This window comes from Sinohyriopsis cumingii, chromosome 5 (assembly GCF_028554795.1).
Source record: "Sinohyriopsis cumingii isolate HCF-2022 chromosome 5, ASM2855479v2, whole genome shotgun sequence".
Lineage (NCBI taxonomy): Eukaryota > Metazoa > Mollusca > Bivalvia > Unionida > Unionidae > Sinohyriopsis > Sinohyriopsis cumingii.
In genome coordinates, this window is record NC_142965.1 from 80656553 (window position 1) to 80675605 (window position 19053).

The following is a 19053-nucleotide window of genomic DNA, read 5'->3' on the forward strand; positions in this document are numbered from 1 at the left end:
TTGTCAGTGACGCAATTATATCATACCGGGCGCAGACTGAAGTCTGGTTACCAGAACCGGAGCGTCTAGACAGCATAATTGACGAGTCCAGAAAAAACATTGATGCCGACGAGGAATATATCATCGAATGGTCCAGGAGGATATTCAACCAACGAAACCACGAGGCAAAAGATCTCGGTAGAAGAATAATTGGTAAGTTTACACAAGGTGGAAAAAACTGCGATTACAAACGATATTGCTCACGGCTGATTATAGATGACGCAGAATATGATTTCGTAATCAAGGACGCAGTGGCGAAAAATAGATACGTGAACTGCAAAACAGCTTTCTTGTCCAATGGAACAAGGTTGGGTACAGTTGTTACCTACAGCGATGGAGACAGCCCGGCATACCCGCATTTGAGGGCGTCTATGCTGGGTTATGCCGCTATTAATTTATTCTCGATGATAAATAGATTTCCTGACACCGCGGTTAGAGTAGCCGTTGATTCATTTTATATTGACGTAGCGTATAAGGGAAACGTAGCCGAGTTTACTAGTCCGGACGAGAGTTGGGGTACATGGAGAATTAAAAATGAAATACGACGCGATTATTCCCCGTCAGCAAATGTCATCGTTGAGAACAATTACCTACGCGGTAATAATTTATCAGAATGGTCTAATGCACCATCGTGTTCTGATCCAATTTGTAGACACAAGACGGTTTATTTAAGCGGCTGTGGCGGGTCGGGAAAGACGACTCGGGCAATTGAATTATTTCGAACGCGGGCAAGTATAATCGTGCTTACACCGACCCATAGACTAGCGCGAGAGATAAAACAACGAAATGTTGACGCCGTTACTTATCACAGCTTTTTTCGATACAGCGGCGGTGAGTGGACTCCTGATCGAATGGGTGAAAAATTTATTCCCGACATTATCATCTGGGATGAGATATGTACTGTTTCGTTAGATACTTTACAAATGTTTCTTGAGTGGTTGCTGCGCGCGAATACAGCGGTAATCATGTGTGGGGACCATGGCCAACCACCACCATTTGTCGGCGAGGGTCCACATGATTGGTTGAGCGGGTTCGTGGACTATTATGAAGAAACCGATACTGATTACCGAGCACTTGATGAACAACTGCGCGAGGTTAAAAAACTAATCAGATTACAGCCGGATAGAGTTCAGTGTGAAATAATCCGCGAGGTTATTCCGGAAACGCCGTTGAATGAATTCTGGGAAACATGGAGACCAAACGATTTAATTGTAGCGAGCAGAAAGATAGTCAGAGACACACTTCAGCGGAGGTTGTTTGCGTTGCATAAGGAAAAGTTTCCAACGCGTCCAGTGCCGTTATGTTATAGACCCGCCGACACACGGCGGCAGAACATTGAAGTTGAAATCCCGGGCCCGACAGCGTCAGGGACAAAAAAACAAATTCTCGTGCTGAATGATATCGTGCTCGTTGATATCGGTTTCGTCGAGGACGCGCTACGTGCTGATAAATCCCCGTGGACGCTAGGATACGCAACAACAATACATTCCTCGCAGGGACTGACCATCACGGACACAATTGTTTGGATGGTTGATAATCGCATCGAATGGTCGAATCTAGTCTATCTTGCAGTGTCCAGAGTACGAAGGATAAATCAGCTTCGAAGAATTGTTATTGACGGAGCCGGTGACGGAGTCACTGACGAAGCCGGCGACAAAGTCACCATCGATGCAAGCGTCATTGATAGAAAACTCTCGGGTTACCGCCAACAGGATAAAAAAAAACAGCGGCGTTTTGATATTGATGCCGAATTAATAATCTCGCTACGACAACAACAGAATAATCACTGCGCGAGTTGCAATTGTATAATGAGTTGGCGTTATTCGGATAAAGACACTCGCCAATTTACCGTGGATAGGATCGATAACAGTCTCGGTCATGTCAAAAACAATGTGAGGTTGACCTGTCTTGAGTGCAATAGACGCAACGGCGCTAGTTAAGACCACGCGGGGGTAATTGAGTATCGTTAGGTATCACTTGTAGTTGCTCGCGTGTAAATCCGCGCTGAGGAGCAGTTGAATCCAGTCTATAGATCGGTGGTCTACCAGTTGATCGTGTTATCGTTGATATGTTATGTGTGGTAACACTCCAAATAGGATCAGTAGCTCTTTTTTTACCGCCTTCAAGCTCTCCTGGTTCATATAGATATCTAACAGTGACATCGCCAAGAATCGACTTGGAAACGCTATTTATCTTTGATTTTCCGGGTATATACTCGTATTTAATCGCGTCGCTGGGCTTCATGTTGATTGCTCGGGTAATCTCGTTATTTAACGCTGCAATTACACCTGGCAACCTTTTGACCCATTCTCGAGATCGTTTTTCTTGGATGAATTCCTTCGCGTATTGATATCCAAATAACCGTTCAGCGAGAGTCCGATTGAATCGTTCAACAATTGCCTGATCACGATGTAGCGCAGTATGACCTCGTCGTATCGCGACGCTATGATGTTTCAGCGTTGATAAAACAGCGCCGCGAAATTCACTACCAGGATCAACTTGTAATAGATTTGGCCAGCGCAGAGGACCTCTTCGATAAATCCGCTCAAACGCATCGGCTACTTCAGTTGCTGACTTTGTTTTTAACGGTTCCGCTTGTTTGTATCGACTCGCAACATCAACTACGGTTAGCGCGTATTTGTAACCGTTGTCATGCGGCAAAAATAGTATATCAGCCTGATGAACTTCATTGGGTACGCTGACATCAAAGCGCGAGAAGTTGATTTGTTTAGGCGGTGGTAGATAAATTTGCCATATAGCCTGTTTGGATAACCAATTAACCGCAGTGGCCTTTGTTACCTTTGCAGCGCTTGCGAGTTTACCAATTGCGGCCTTCCCCTTCCAGTATCCTCTCGGGGAATAATAGATGGAATCCATGTTGTTATTATAAACGCTAGCGTTTTCAATTACCAGCGCGAGAAGCTCCGCTTCCAATCATTAATTTACCTTTCATAGCCGATTTTACCAACCATGAAGCCAATTTTTCTTTGACGGATTTATCAGGAATAGCATTTAACGCGTGAATTAATTTTACGTCCGCGATATGACGCTGTTGCAGATCGCTACTTTTGTAAGCAACATCATGAGCATGACACGCCTTATCGATAGCGTTTATTGGATACTCACCGGGTTTGGGCTGATTTTGATCATCGAGTCTAATATCTAATCGTGTTCCGGGGCCACAGTAGTTATATCCTGGGAGGTGTTTTTCTCCTGGATACTTTGCCCACGGTGTTCCGGGGAGTTTTGCCAATTTGGCTGCGATGTCACCTCCTCGCTTTTTTTTAAAACATCTCCGGGTCTAATAGAAATAAATCTAAATTTCTTTGTACCGCATTGTACACACTTGCCAGTAAGGGCCGATCTGTTATTTCTTGTCGTAACGGTTGTCATATCATTTGTGCCAGTACGCACTCTACACTTCACACAATATAGATCCATAATTTATGTATAGAGATATGAATATAATTGATTTTTCGGCGACTAAAACAAGAGAACCAGTTAAGCATGTTGCAGCGTTACCAAACTCGATCCGAATGATTATCATCGGACCATCTGGATCCGGCAAGACGCAATTGTTACTCAATTTAATAATGAGATGGATGAAGTGGGATAAGTTGTATTTGGTTGCTCCTAGCGTAGATGATCAACGATGCTACGAGGTGTTGAAAGATTTCAACGAGAATGCATCAGCGATCGCTAAAAAAAATGTTATTGAGTTTATTACGGATATCAATGATGCACCGGGTATTGATGATATTGATGGCGACGTTAACAATCTAGTCGTGTACGATGATGTTATGTTAGACAATCAAAAAAACCCAGCTAGGATATTTTCCAGAGGCAGGCATAAAAACACTGACGTGATATATGTCACTCAACGATACACTCAGATTCCAAAAGTAATTAGAGACAACTGTAATATTCTTGCTGTGTTCAACGGCGTTGATACACACACGCTACGAAATATTTGGCAGACATGGTGCGGCGGTGACATGGACTTTAATGTTTTTCGAAACTTTTTTAGTCATGCTCAGTCGACCCCACATGGATTCGTAACGATAAATTTACATGATCCTCGGACACGATATCGTATCGGACTTGACCAAATATTCGGTTAGTTGTAAATAATTTTCATTGTAAGCAGCAGAGGGGGCAATGACATCGACGCGGTCGTCGATGTGCTTACCGGACGCTGACGACGCTGGGGATCGACGCGCAGAAGGTGTTAATTAAACCAAATGACGACGCGACGATCCCCCAACGACGTCGTCGTTTTTTTTTTACCAGGCGCTGACGACACTAGATCGTTGAGTTGCAGAAAGTAATAATTAAGCAAAATAACGATTGGACAAAATGTCCGATTCGCCCCCTCTGCTGCTGATGATGATGACGACGATGATGAAAACGAGGGAGGTTACGATTTATTTGTTTAATGTCCCCTCACAAACAGCATAGTCTAATACAGATAGTCTAATATATAATCGTCATTTGTGTTATATTTTGTACCCCACAGATCAGAGATATCGTTGATAAGCTCTTTAAAGGCTTGCACTGTAAAAATGCCACCAATACATATTAATACATTTCACCATACGTCGACTATGTACACATACAAATTAAAATATCGCCTGCTCATAGTACTGATCCATCTGTCTGCCTAACAGAAAATAGAATGAATGCAGTATCTGCATAATAATTGGTAGCTTATTTCTTTTTATCGAAATGTCTATCTTGTATTATTATATATGTTCGTTGTTCATTATCTACTATCTGTCAGTTTTTATCATCAGATTGGGATCCCCTTTTCTAGAGCGTTTTGACTCTGACCCACAACGCTCACCAAGAGAGAGAGAGAGAGAGAGAGAGAGAGAGATAGAGAACCAGTAAGACCCACCGACCACGGGAAGCTATTGGCAAGCTTTCTCGCATATCAACATTGGACAAGCCCGAGACTCAAGCCCTCGCGGACAGAGGGGTGAAATGGAAATGATCGGGAAAGGGGAGTGCTTTCGACCATTCACCACTCGGCCACACGGTTCCCCATAGAGAGAAAAGGTAAAAAATCATTCCTTTTTACTGTTTTCAATAGAATGGAGTATTTTTGGTTATGTAAATATAATTTCTGCCCTCCATAGAATGGTGTTTCATATTACGTCAGAGCAGTTATGCTAGGCTGGCTCTCAAACAGTCGCTGCGACCACCGGGAGTGAAAATGCATGTTTAGGGAGACAACTTCGCCATCCTTTGAGCATGTGTCGGTAAATAAATCGAAGCAAAGTTTTTACTTAACAATATATCTGTCAAGCAGCCGATTTCCGAAAAATCTAAATTCAAGACTCTAGTATATAAAATATTTCTTCCTACTGAAAAAAGCAAACAACAACACCCCCTCCAACTGCACCCCCCCCCCATAATACTAACAAGATAAAAGCTTCATTCTTTGTTGGAAAATCTCCAGTGCCTTCATGGAGTTCCATTTACGTTTGGGTTGTGGATTAATAGTAGAGATCCACACTTGTAATATTAGCCTACAATTCTACCTTTTCGAGCATATTATTTACAAAAATGTAGACTGCTAATATACAAGTGGGATAAAGAAATTTTAATCAACTGCCATGTCGATGACTCCATCCTTGTAAAGTCAGATACTTTCCAAACCTGCTGTGGGCTAAAAGTGTGTGCTGCACAGGTCGTGCTAGTATGACAGCATTCCACACCACAACTCACTTACTCAATATTGACATTTTTTCTTCTCATTTTTGTTTTTAAATGTGTCGTTTGTCCTTCTTAATCATTTATTTCTACAAAAGTACTTGTGTTTGTAGTGTTAAACTGTTTAGAAAATTAGATACCACACAATTAGTAGTAGTTGTTGAATGAGGAGGGGAAAAGAACGATTTGTTTTATTATTAGAGATAGGAATCATTGTATAAGCTGTTCAGGCAAATTGTCGAAATCCCCGAGGACGGAGTACACTTGAAACTCAAAGTATACATGAAGAGAGAAAAGGGTATTCTGTGTGCTTTTTTAAAATCTGTATTTGAAACTAATTGATTTCAAACACACAGATACAATGATGCTTTGATATATGTTCAATTCTCATCGACTTCTACTAATAGAGGTAGTAATACTGATAGTATGATCAGTAACATGAACTGTATTTGTCGTTATTGTTGTCAAATTCATACAATGATTATTATTATTATTATTATTATTATTATCATCATAGTATTAGAAATAAAAGTATTAATATGAATGGTGATGGCACTGTTTGTAGTATTTTATTAATACACACATTTTCAGTATGCTGATACGAACTCTAAGGCTTGTTTCGAAACGTTTTAAGTCTTCTTGTTAGTTTTCTGTCAGTATTGGCTTTTATTTTCAATTACAGTAAATTTCTTTCACATTGTCTCTAGGAATATTACACCTAGACTCTAAAAGCGATGACAAGTGGCATATCTAACAGAGTTTTGGTCATTAATTATTAAGCGTGGTGGGAGCATCCCTGATACATGTACCCCATGTTGACCTAGCTAGACTGTAGCGTGTGACGCTTTGTTGTTAACCATATGGAAGGTGAGGTATAACCTAGTCTAACATAGACAGACTGGTCTTTTGATGCAATGCATTTATCAGCAAATATAAGCATAATTTAAAATAGTTAAAGACTTCTCAATATTAACGTTTATCTGTTTTCTTTTTCTTTATGGAAAAATTTAGGTATATATTTCGAATACAAATAAAAGATGTTTCTCCATCTGCTGCATAAGAAACTTTGTTTTGCAGTTTGTAGATTGCTTTCAGTAATTTCACTACTGCATATCACACTTTCTGATAAACATGCCAGAGTACAGCCTGGACAAGATGCATACATGTACGATTTTTGCCTTGGTTTGGCATTGTACCGCACCACAACACGGGGAGATTATAGAAGTAAAGTAGCTAACCCTGGGACAAACTACGGTATCCAACACTTGCCGATCCGACTGTAGGATTGGAACTCTCACTCTTTCGATCGCCAGTCCTTTTCAGCCCGCTGACCACTGAGCCACTGCGGGTCACATATATTCATGAGCGTTTCCCCTTCAAGTATAGTATCGAATACCCTGATCGTGCCCAATTAGTCAAAACATTAGCGGTTGTAGGTCAAGGGACTTACTCCTCCCGAACATGAGTAGAAACCCCATACCTAATGGCCGAAAACTGGACCAAAGGACCTAGTACTTTCAAAAGAAACCTAACAAATTGTAGTAGGATATTGAACATTTAGGAACAATTCAAATTTGCACGTTTCTTTCCTAAGACTGACTTTTTGCGTCTTTATTGGTACAAAATAATCCCTTAGTATTTCAACAAATGTCAACAACTTGATGACTGAATCGAACGTCCAGCCAATCAATGCCATTAAGATAAGTTTCTTTTTTTATTTTGCTATTTGTCGTCCTCCGCGGAAAGACATACATAAAATGTATTCACCAAAATATTGTTATTGTCACGTTCAAATTTAAAATGTTGTTTGCGTTCAATATGCAGTATAAAACATTATACTGATTGCGTTATATACATGCTATACGATATCGACTTCGCACCACGTGAGCATAATTTGTACAAGCAATGTGTTATTCATTTTAACTATTACCGTAGCCTATCAAGATAGAAGACTTATACACAATTTATGTGCGGACGAAAGATTCATACTTTATGGTGTATATGACAAAACCTAAATGTAGGTAGAGGAGAAGTTGTGAATACACGTCAAGGACACTGCCAATGATCTATATTATAAGGTAAATGCTAAGCAGATATTCAACGCCGCAACAAGAAAGTTATTGACTCTTTTATCTCTACGTACCTATAACTGATTAGTGGACTTTGTACCGTCAGTCAAGTTCTGTATGAGGTAATAAACATACATGTACACTGTACAATGGCAGAGACAAAGGAGTCTAGTTATAAACATCAGAATTGTCCGATTTGTTTGGAAACGTTCGAGTCACCAAAAGTACTGGCGTGTTTCCACACATTTTGTGAGAAGTGTATTTGTAGGCATGTACGCAGTCTTCGAACAGAGGGGGTACGCCCAGATACGATTTTGTGTCCCGTGTGTAGACGTCACACCCCAGCACCTACTATCGAGCAGACACCAGATGACTGGGCCGCGAAACTTCCTACCAACGCCATCATTGTGTCATTTTTGGCGACATCTCCGTTCAGCAAGGACGACCCAGTTTATTGCCAACCATGTTTGACGCTGACCAAGAAGCATATCTCTGTGGCATATTGTATCACGTGTTCGGAGTATCTCTGTAACAATTGCTACACTTATCACAAGATTTTTAAGGTCAGCAAGGATCATATAATCACCGCTCAGTCAATGCCTTTACAGCAGGATCTAAATTCAATTCAGGAAGACATGTATCGTTGTTCTATACATCGTGAACAGTACAAATATTTGTGTTCAAATCACAAAGAACTTTGCTGCAGTGATTGTGCTATTAAAGATCACAGAAAATGCGATGAATTGCTAACTATAAAAGAGTCATCTACAAATACCAAAGAGAGCCAAGATTTAAAAAAATTGTCAGACAATTTAGATGAACTTAAAAAGCTGTTTATCACATTTCGCGAAAATAGGTCGCATAATTTAGAATCTATTGAGCAGCAAAGAAATGAAATAACCAAGGCAATTAAGGATTGGTCCGTCATGATAAAACAACTTTTGGATAGGCTGGAGACAGCAGCTCTTGCAGAGCTGGATCAGATGTGTAAGCAAGAAACGGTGACAATATCGGATGATATCATAGAATGTAATAGTGCAATAGCTGCCATTGAAACATCCGAAAAAATGCTGATAGACGATACAAAATCAGATGATGTGACAAAAAATTTCATCACAATGACCAAAGTATCACAGCAGGTCCATAAGTACAGAGAGAAATGTGACACAATGAAAATTAAATCAGAAGTGGTTGAATTAGAATTTCATCGTGACATCACTTGTGAAGAAATCAGTAAAAGTTTGAATTCCCTCGGTAAAATGTTCAGAAGAGCTCGCAAAATTTCAAAAATATCACCTGACATGTCATTTTCAACTTCCAAAAAACTACAACTTAAAATTCAACCCAATTCAATGGTACATTTTAGCGCTAAGATTCCTGGTGATTATAAACAATGTCGTATATTTTCGGGTGTTTTCCTTCCTGATGATAGAATTGTACTGTCTGATATGGGAAATATGAAATTAAAGATGCTGGATAAGATCTTTCGGTGTATATCCAGTCTAAAGATGGATAGTGCTCCTAAGCACGTTTGTCGTTTGGACGATAGTACTGTGGCTGTAACTTTGTGGGCAAATATAAACCTCGTGTTTGCGGGCAATACACTGACACCACTGAGGAACATTCCTGTTGGCATCTCATGCTATGGTATAGCTTCCTACCAACATAACATTATTGTAGACATAATTGGAGATTCTTTGCTTACATATGATACTTCATACAAAGTCATCAGTAAGATTGAGTCATATGACGATTTGAGTAATGAGCACAATATGCACTGTGTCAGTCAGGATGGACAAAACATTTTTTACACTACAAAGAATGTAATTGTAACCATGGATATGAAGGGGAACAAACGGAATACATTTCAAAGTAATGATCTTAAGGGCGCGTCAGGGATCACTGTAGACAAGAATGGTATTATCTATTGCTGTGGTTCTGAATCTAAGACTATAATACAGGTTACTTCAGAAGGGAGACAACTCGGTGTTTTACTATCTAACGATGATGGACTTCGGAATCCTCTTGGGATATGTTTGAATGACAGGAACGATGTGATTCTTGTGTTTGAAGGAAACTCAAACTTGAAAGTTTTCAAATTAATATAACATACGCTCTCCAAATTACTTTTTGAAACAAATCCTTTGTGAAGAAAAGTTAGCTTCATCTAGCCATTTCAAGAACAAGACATCACGCTTGAATATGTAAAGACATTAAGAAAGTAATCCATTTATTGAGTTTCCTAAGGAGAATATTATTCTAATCTTATTATGAGTATCGCAAGCTAATTGAATGATGTCATCGATTTTAGTAATTATGAAAGTTAAAGGCATTCTTCGTTGGAAAATTTTGGCTATTGTGATATTAACACGATTAAATGGATAAATATGGAAATGTCACGATAAAGGACGTGCCCTATTTGAAATTAGATGAAAATCGGGACAGTTTGTTCCTAAACGAGTAGGTAACCTTGAATGTTTAGTGTGCAAACAGTTTAATCACAACCAATTAAAGAAATGTTTCAAATTTTACATGCTGGTTTACATATATATGTAGTTTTTAATAAACTTGAAAACTTGGACATAAAATAGAAAATATTTATGTATCGTTTTCGAGTTAAAATTATGTTTTTCGTCACAATAGTATATACAAAAATATGTAAGGGGCAAGTAGGTCTCCATAACTGCATATTTCGACTCTGTGATCTATCTATCTATCTATCTATCTATCTATATATATATATATATATATATATATATATATATATATATATATATATATATATATATATATATATATATGCATTTAATCGATTTTTTCGTTACGTTAGTTAACATTTGCCTCATTACATAAATAATAAAAAATGACCGACCAGTTCACATCGACACTAGCATGTCAGATAAGTACATGCTTCCATGTCTCGATCAAAGTTTTTACACTGCCTCGTGATATATAAGCGAAATCGTTGTTTACTTTCATTGTGAAGAAATACACCTTATTGTATTCCTCGAATGACGTCCTGGACCAGGTTATCGCAAGGACTGAGTTTGGATTGTAAAAAATGAAACTGACATATTAACCGATGAGACCCACTTCAGACAGCAGATACCATCTAGTCTTTTTTGTTGTTGGTTGTTTTGGTTTGAACGGCGTGGCACGCGTGGCAGATATCAGTCCCTCGACTCTTATATAGCTAGTCCGACGCTATCTATGTACTAATACTTCTCCAGCAATGAGAGAGAGAGAGAGAGAAAGAAAGAGCAGTACCCTCCCAGTTCCGCCTCTTTTCCAAACTCTAAGACAGAGCTTGTCTCGTTCCTGCAAATTTTGACATTCTGCTTTTTCTTACTCATCATACGAAAAACGCTAAATCCTCCGATTGGCCGGAGATGTGTCTAACGGTTGATCAACAACCATCGACCTCAAGCCATCTGGAATTACATCACAATTAATACTTCCAGTTCAGTACCCACGAATGTAGTTCTAGTCTATTTTTAGAACATTTTTTCTTCTCTCATTTTGGTGGTGATAGAAGAGTTTTATTTATGCATTTTTGGTAGGGATTTAAAGGTAACTGTTTATTCTTGATAATATGAGCTCAGGGTGTTGTTGTCTGTATGTATTTTGGCGACAGTGCACAGTGAGTAATAAGGCCTTGGTGATGATCCGGAAGTGAAATATGTGTTCTGTTTACATGCTGTTATGTTGACAGTCAATCATCTAAAAAAGAGCAGGTCAACCTTTGACAAGAACTTCACCGTGAAGTCATCTTTGAAGGTATTTTAGACTAACATATGATTTGCATTGATTGTCACACAGTGGAAAGGTCAGTACTGAGAAATAAATGTAGAGAACATATAGTAAAATTAATTGTGTACTATGTCCATCTGGAAGCAGTCGTTATGCAACAGGCTAAGTCTGAGTGCAGGCCATATTCCGTGGCCAAATTTGCCGTAACATAATAGCTTTCAATTCGCGTGTTCATCTCTTTATATTTTCGTTTTATTTGCATACTATTTTAAACTCCTTATTTTATTTTGAAGATAAAAGGCTTCTGCTAATCGATTTTTCTGGGCATTTAGCTATGAAACTTTGAAAATAGAGCCTGTATCGTGTATTCGTTACACGTTGCTGTTCATTCAATATTATGTTGACACTGATGACAGAGCTTCGCTTAAATTTGTTGTAACAATTTTAAATTTTAAAGCGAAATTTATTCAAGTTTGAGTAGCGTGTATTTTCATTTAGCAAATTTAGCTGTACAGAGTTGTCGATGTGTTTAATTTCAGAATTGTTATTTTGAATTAAATTTCCTAATATACTCTAATTTGTATTATTGTTGAAATTGGTCATTATTTTAACCTCTAACGTATATATTCGTTTTCTCTGACGATTATAATCTCAGTCGTGTTCTAACTCACCAGAGTGCAAGGCATGAGGTCAAGTATTCCTTAAATTGGGCGAAATCTGAGACAGATTGTTATACCTGATTCGTCAAAGAAAAGGCGTATCATATTGAGGAGTTAATTTAATTTGCAAGGTATAATTAAACACTATCATAATGATGAGTTATGTTTGTTTTTGGAAGTTTGAAGAGACTTTGACTAATTGGTGTATACGATGTTTGAAGAGTAAATATTAAACCACACCTAACCATTTAGAAACAAATTGTGTAGATTTCGATTTAATTTCCAATAGGTCAAGACATGTATAGTGAGATTCACATATTTATCCAATTAATCGTGTTAATCGTTTTAAACACGAAGCTAGCTTTGCTCCAAACATTATTTCTTTTATAAATAGTAATTTGCAGATTCTCTGAAATAGAGCAATCAAAATGTGATGTTAAATTAATTTGAACACTTTCGTGTCGTATGAGTTTCCTTCGTCACGTCCATCATAGCGAAATAGTAAGGCACCTAGTTGTCTCCCTTTTCGTAGTAACCTGTTTTACAGTTTTAGGGTAAGAACGAAAGCAGTAAATAATACCGTTCTTGTTTACTGTGATTCCTAGAGCGCATTTAAGATCATATCTTTTAAACATGTTTAGTTTGTTCTCCTTAATATCCATTACAATTACATTCCATGTACTATGTAATAAATGTTCTGTTCATCCTGACGAACGCAGTGTATATTATGCCAACTAATCAATGGTCAAATAACAAAATTCAGTCGATGATTTGTACGAAGTATTATATCTAAACCAAGAATCTCTGTCACCATTTACATTTATAACAATGTTCCGTTGATAGGAAGCTATTCCATAATACAGATGGCCAACACAAGTGCTCCTCAGCGGTTTCAGGCATTACCCAGCGACTCGATTTTTATATTTGTCGTCACAGTGTTATTATTTATTCACACGACAAACGTCCTTAGGAAAACAATCCGTCTTTTAGACTGGACATAAACTGAATATACTTATCAAGGAACATTAATTTATAATATGCCTTATCAGCAAGCCTATCATCCGGAAAGATAACACCCACAGATTAAAAAAACACGTTATCTTCAATGGTAATCATATCACTAAATTTACCATTAATTTCCGTTGAATTTTCTATTAAGATTTACAGCTGTTGTAAATGACGAGTTGGATGATATTTCGGGAATATTGCACGCCCTTCTAAACATTTTCCCAAATTGAATTCAAGGTTTTAATGATTCCTTCACAAGAGCTGTCACGATGAAGTTTTAATTCAATCACCTCTGATTTAGTTTCCATTGTGTCACGTTTCTCTCTATATTTAAGAACCTGCTGCGATACTTTGATCATTGTGATGAAAACGTTTGATGACCTTAACAATCTTGTGGCAACTGTAGCAATTTTTACAGAGATACTTCGAATACGTGACACAAAATGGGATAATGATATAATAATAATAATAATAATAATAATAATAACAATAATAATAATAATAATAGTGATAAACTTTCTTTAACGTGGATATCACATTTGGTCATGACTGACCCGTCCGCCATGTGGTCCTCAATTTTTTTAATTGGCTATGTTAATAAAAAATAAAAATAGAAGAAAAAAAAAGAAACCATAAAAAAGAAACAAAGAAAAAAAAAGGAAGAAAAAAATACAAGACCATGCACATACTCAGGTATCGTCGCACACTCATTATACATATTTAGCATGAATGACTTTGTGTGACTATACTGAGAAACATACATATATGAACAATATTCAATACACAGGTACATACATTTGAACATAAGTCGTACGTATTATATATGTATTGAATAAGATCTGGACATATCATTTATGAATATAATGATAACGTTTTCTATTCAGAGTTCTTTAATGATAATTGATACGAAGCAAGAGAATTTGAATTTCGTATCCTCAGTGGTAAGGAATTCCATACAGTAGGTGATGATATAGTAAGTGAGCTTTTGTAATGATTGGTTTTCGACCAAGGAATCTGGAGATCGTTGTTATTCGTCGATCGGAGATTACGCTTAGTGTTTGACGATCTTAGTTCAGTTAGGTTAGAGATATATTCTGGAGAAGGACCGTATAAAGACGTATATGTCATGATTCCTTTAAAATAAAGAATGCGTTTTTGTACAGGTAGCCACTGCAGACGTGAAAACAAAACATTCGAGGGAGCCATAACAGGAAGTTTCAGTATTATTCGGGCTGCCCTTTTCTGGAGTGTATCGATTCTGGACAGATTATAATTGGATGTGTTTCCCCATATGGTACAACCGTAATCTATCAGTGGTAGTATATAACCCGAAAATAAAGTTCAAGCGATTGGGGAGGTAGAAATTTGGAAACCAATGTTAACAGAGTTATTCTTTTGACTACCATTGCACATGGGTAATCGATATGTGCATTCCAGCAAATATGCTGATCAATGCAGGTACAAAGCAGTCTTTGATTTTTGACAATAGATACGTCTAAGCCATTTTGAGTTAAAAGTAAATCCATGTTAGTAGATGGACGCTGCCTTGTTCCGATTGTCATACAGTTCGTTTTAGAAATATTAATATGCATTTTGTTTTGATGACACCAAACCGATATATTGTTGAGGTCGATTTGAAGTTTATTGTTAATGGAGTCTAGAGATTTACCAGATAAATGCAGTCTAGAGTCGTCAGCGAAAAGATCTGTGATAGAGTACGCTGGATACAAGGCTAATTAATTGCCAAATAGTAGAAAACGAAGAGGTCATAATATAGATCCTTGAGAAACACCACTTACGATATGACATGGTTCGGAAGTATATTTATCCGTGCAAACAACCTGGTGTTTGTTAGTGATATACGAAGTGAATCAGGCACATAAGTTTGGAGAAAACTTGAAGGCTGAAAGTATATTAATAAGAACCAAATGGTCAACCAAATCGAATGTTTTTTTTTTTTTTTTAAAATCAATGAAGATTGCGCCAGTAAGTTCGCTTGATTCTACTGCTTGTAGCCATTGGTCTATAAGTTTTGTCAATGCAGTTTGACATGAACGATTTTGTCGAAAACCCGATTCTGATTATGGAGGAGTTGGTATTTGTCAGGATATCTAAAAATATGCTTGCTGACATGTTTTTCGATCATTTTTGAAAGTACTATGATGTATGTTCAGCGTTAAACATGGCTGGTAATAGACAGTGTCATCCCTTGTTAGACTGAGGTGATGCCAAAAACGATCCAAAGATGGCGTTAGTGTGAAGTTCAGTGTCCCAATCATCTGGAACCTGCTCGGTAGTAGGTACTGTGGTGGGACATCTACACACCGGCCACAAAATCCGACCGTGTCCCCTCCACTCTCAGACTGCGTGCATGTCTACAATTACAGTTCTTACAAAATGTATAGAAACATGCCAATACTTTCGATGACTCGAAAGTTTCCATACAGCTTGGACAATTCAGCTTTTTATTGCTGATGCCTTTTGTCTCTGAAGTTGTAAGTGTATGTGCAAGATTCTTACACACTACAGCTTTTATGACAAGACAAAGTCCTCTAATACATTATAGGTACGTAGAGACAGGCGTTGAAACTTCAATAACGACCTTTTAGGGGTCATTGAATAGTCTCTTAGCATTGCCTTATAATAAGATCTTTCGCATTGTCCTTTACTTGTCCTCATAGTATTTTCCTCTGCTTAATTTTCACCTTTTGTCATATATACCATGCTCAATATACATCGACTAAAATATGAATATATGGTCCGTGCATGAATTGCATGCAAGTCTTCTTTTGAAAATATTTGGTCCTTTGGTCCAGTTTTCGGATACTAGACCTGTTTTTTTCTACACGTTCAGGGAGAGTAGCCACCCCACCCCACCCAACTTCAAACGGTCAGTGTTATTACTTGCTGTTTCTTAATTGGCCAGATCAAGACATTTGATGCTAAGTTAATATGGGAAACTATCCTAAACGTACGTTAACGGGCAAGACTCGCGACTTAAGTGCCTGTTCGAATCCTACCGTCAGATCGGCCAAGAGCGCCAAATATGGTTTGTCTCTGGTCAAGCTACTCTACTTCATTTGCCGCGGCACTAGAAAACCTCCACGTGTTGATGTGCCTTACAACACCAAACTAAGGCAAAAATCGGAAATATGCTACCTATTAACCTGGTTGTACACTGACACATGTATCATATAGTCTAGACGTGCGGTACATAAATTAATAAATGCAACCAACAAAATTGCAAAACCATCAAAATTTGCTTATCAGCAGTTGGGTGAATATTTTTATTTAAAATACATACAATAACATTAGTAAAAGTTAAATATCGTAACGCTCCTGCCATACCGGTTCACAAAAACGCCTTCTACAGGATACAGTCAAAACAACAAGGAACACGTGAATATGTGATGCTCCCATTATACATAATATTTAATTATCTAACATTTGACAATCCACCACTTGACATCGTTTTTGGATGTTAGATCTAACATTCCTACAAATAATGTGAAAATATTTACTGTAATTTTAAAGTTAAAGCCAAGTCAGGCAGAATTGTTATTAGAATAACTGAACGTTTTGAACCAAGCTTTTGAGTTCGTATTTGCATACTGAAATGTGATGGCTAGCGAAGTCAGTTAACGTGCACGCATGCGTAATATATATATATTGTGGTCGCACCTAAACGTGTCTCGCATATTACACGATTCAGTCGTATCTTTAGAATTAGGAGGAGTCCTCGAGCTTTGTGGTTATGTAACCCTGATACTGCGGTTATTGGTGTCGGTGGTTCGAGGGAAATTCTGGTTTACTCAGTGTGTGGGGCCAAAGATTCTGAACCATTGGGTCTGTGGGATATTGACGATCTTGGGTGATAGTTCCACAGGTTTGGAGGAGAGGAACACACGAGGTCGTTCTTAACCATTTGTCGGAAGCTATGGATAGGAAATATCTTGTAGTCATGTTAGATAACTTTTAATTCCTACTCTACAGAATTTTGAACCCTTTCAAACAGTATTTAGATGAATTATACATTATTCAGCTAATTTATCAGTAAATATTATGATAATCAGACAGCTTTCTAAGGTTTTGACACTTGCACACAGAGAAACAAATGTATTCAAGAGATCTGTTTAATTAAATACCCGGGATTTAATGACCAGTTCGAAACGAAAGGACGTAGCTCAACTAACTATCCATTAAATATTTAAAAAAACACATTTAAAAAAAAATGTTTAACACTCTTAAATACAGAAAAACAGATATATTCTCATAATTATGAGACTCTCTCTTTCTCTCTCTCAGCAGATTGGTAACTGTTTCAACTAGGGGGAGGTGACGTCACAGTACTGAGCAAAGAGAGGGTGTACAGAGATAACACAGGCAAGAGAAAAACACTTATACAACATTTTAAAGATGTTAAAGACAACGTGTCAGTATATATATATATATATATATATATATATATATATATATATATATATATATATATATATATATAATGAGAGCAATATAAGCACTGTTTAAACATTTCCTATTTATTTTATTGTTTTTTATCTTTAAGTTTGCAAAACATTGATAAACATTTCCTATTTATTTTATTGCATTTCATGTTAAAGTTTCCAAAATGTAGGTAAATATTTGAAATAAAATGTAATTTTTAATAAAGGCGATGGGTGCCGTAACAAGAGGACCCGGTTTCGTATTTCCGGAGAGTAAGATTTAAAATTTCTTCATATTTAAAAATTCATTGAATGTTAACATGCATTCTCCAGTAGAATCTCGTGTTCGCACCTTCCGCTAAGTTTGGCGTTTATCAGTAATGCTCTCTAATAAACTCTATAAACCGTGAATTATCTAGAAGGAATCCGGAGTGATTATGTACTTAAATAATAATAAATGTGTGGGTCGATATGCAGGTGTGTCTGCTACGTACGAATGAATAAGCCATCGAATTTGTAACATATATTTAGGTGATGTGTGTATGATGGAGGGTGAACAAATAAAAGTTAGAATGATGGAACAAATTTAAGCTGGCAAAGTAAACAACTGTTCCATGCGAATGTGGTAGATTAGCAAACAGTTGGTCAATGCGAGAACATATACAATAAAAAATATATTATTGACTAGTGCTCGAAAAGCAGAACAAAATCAAGCATATTTTCGCAATGAATCAAGTTGGATTTCTGTATTCATATGACAAGTCTTGGAAGTCTGAACAAGATTTCTACTGATCATAGAAAAATATAGTAATGTTCAAGGATTTCTAACGTGAATTTTCACTATAAAAATATCAAGGATCTATACCGATGGAAGATATGGATTTACGTTCAATGATGTCTAACGAAATCCAGTAGGATCACTATCAATAATCAGTATGTTCAATGATGTCTAACGAAATCTAGCAGGATCACTATTATACTATTCAAGATCCTAAAAAGTCTACATTAGTTGAGACTGTTGAATCTCTACATCTCAAAGAACTGCATTGCATCTCTTAATGAGAATTATGTAGAATCTCTGATAATGAACTAAAGAAGTGAAACAAGACGAAATACTGAAATTGTGTGTGTATGTGAGAGAGAGAGAGAGAGACGAACCGTCATTATCGTCGTACATATTAAATGACGAACAAAGAACGCATAAAACCACTGAAACAGGTATTACACGATAGAATGGAAACTACTTTGTCAAAACAAGCTAATTCATACATATAAATATATATTCTTTAATCAGATTTGACCTGATATTATTGTCAAGATTATAAAGAAAAAGATCAATCCATGTGAATATTCTAAATGATCTTTTTAACA

General features: G+C 37.2%; 1 protein-coding gene across 1 annotated transcript; it reads left to right on the top strand.

Moving 5' to 3' along the window:
• Positions 1–7712: 7712 nt before the first annotated feature.
• LOC149799588 (uncharacterized) lies at positions 7713–10395 on the top strand. Its single transcript, XM_089957096.1, has one exon. The coding sequence runs from the start codon at positions 7973–7975 to the stop codon at positions 9929–9931; it is 1959 nt and encodes a 652-aa protein (XP_089813222.1). The 5' UTR covers positions 7713–7972; the 3' UTR covers positions 9932–10395.
• The last annotated feature ends 8658 nt before the right edge of the window (positions 10396–19053 follow it).

What these genes read in the sequence shown, in the direction of transcription:
- LOC149799588 (XM_089957096.1), top strand. Translation starts at nt 7,973, where the DNA reads ATGGCAGAGACAAAGGAGTCTAGTTATAAACATCAGAATTGTCCGATT.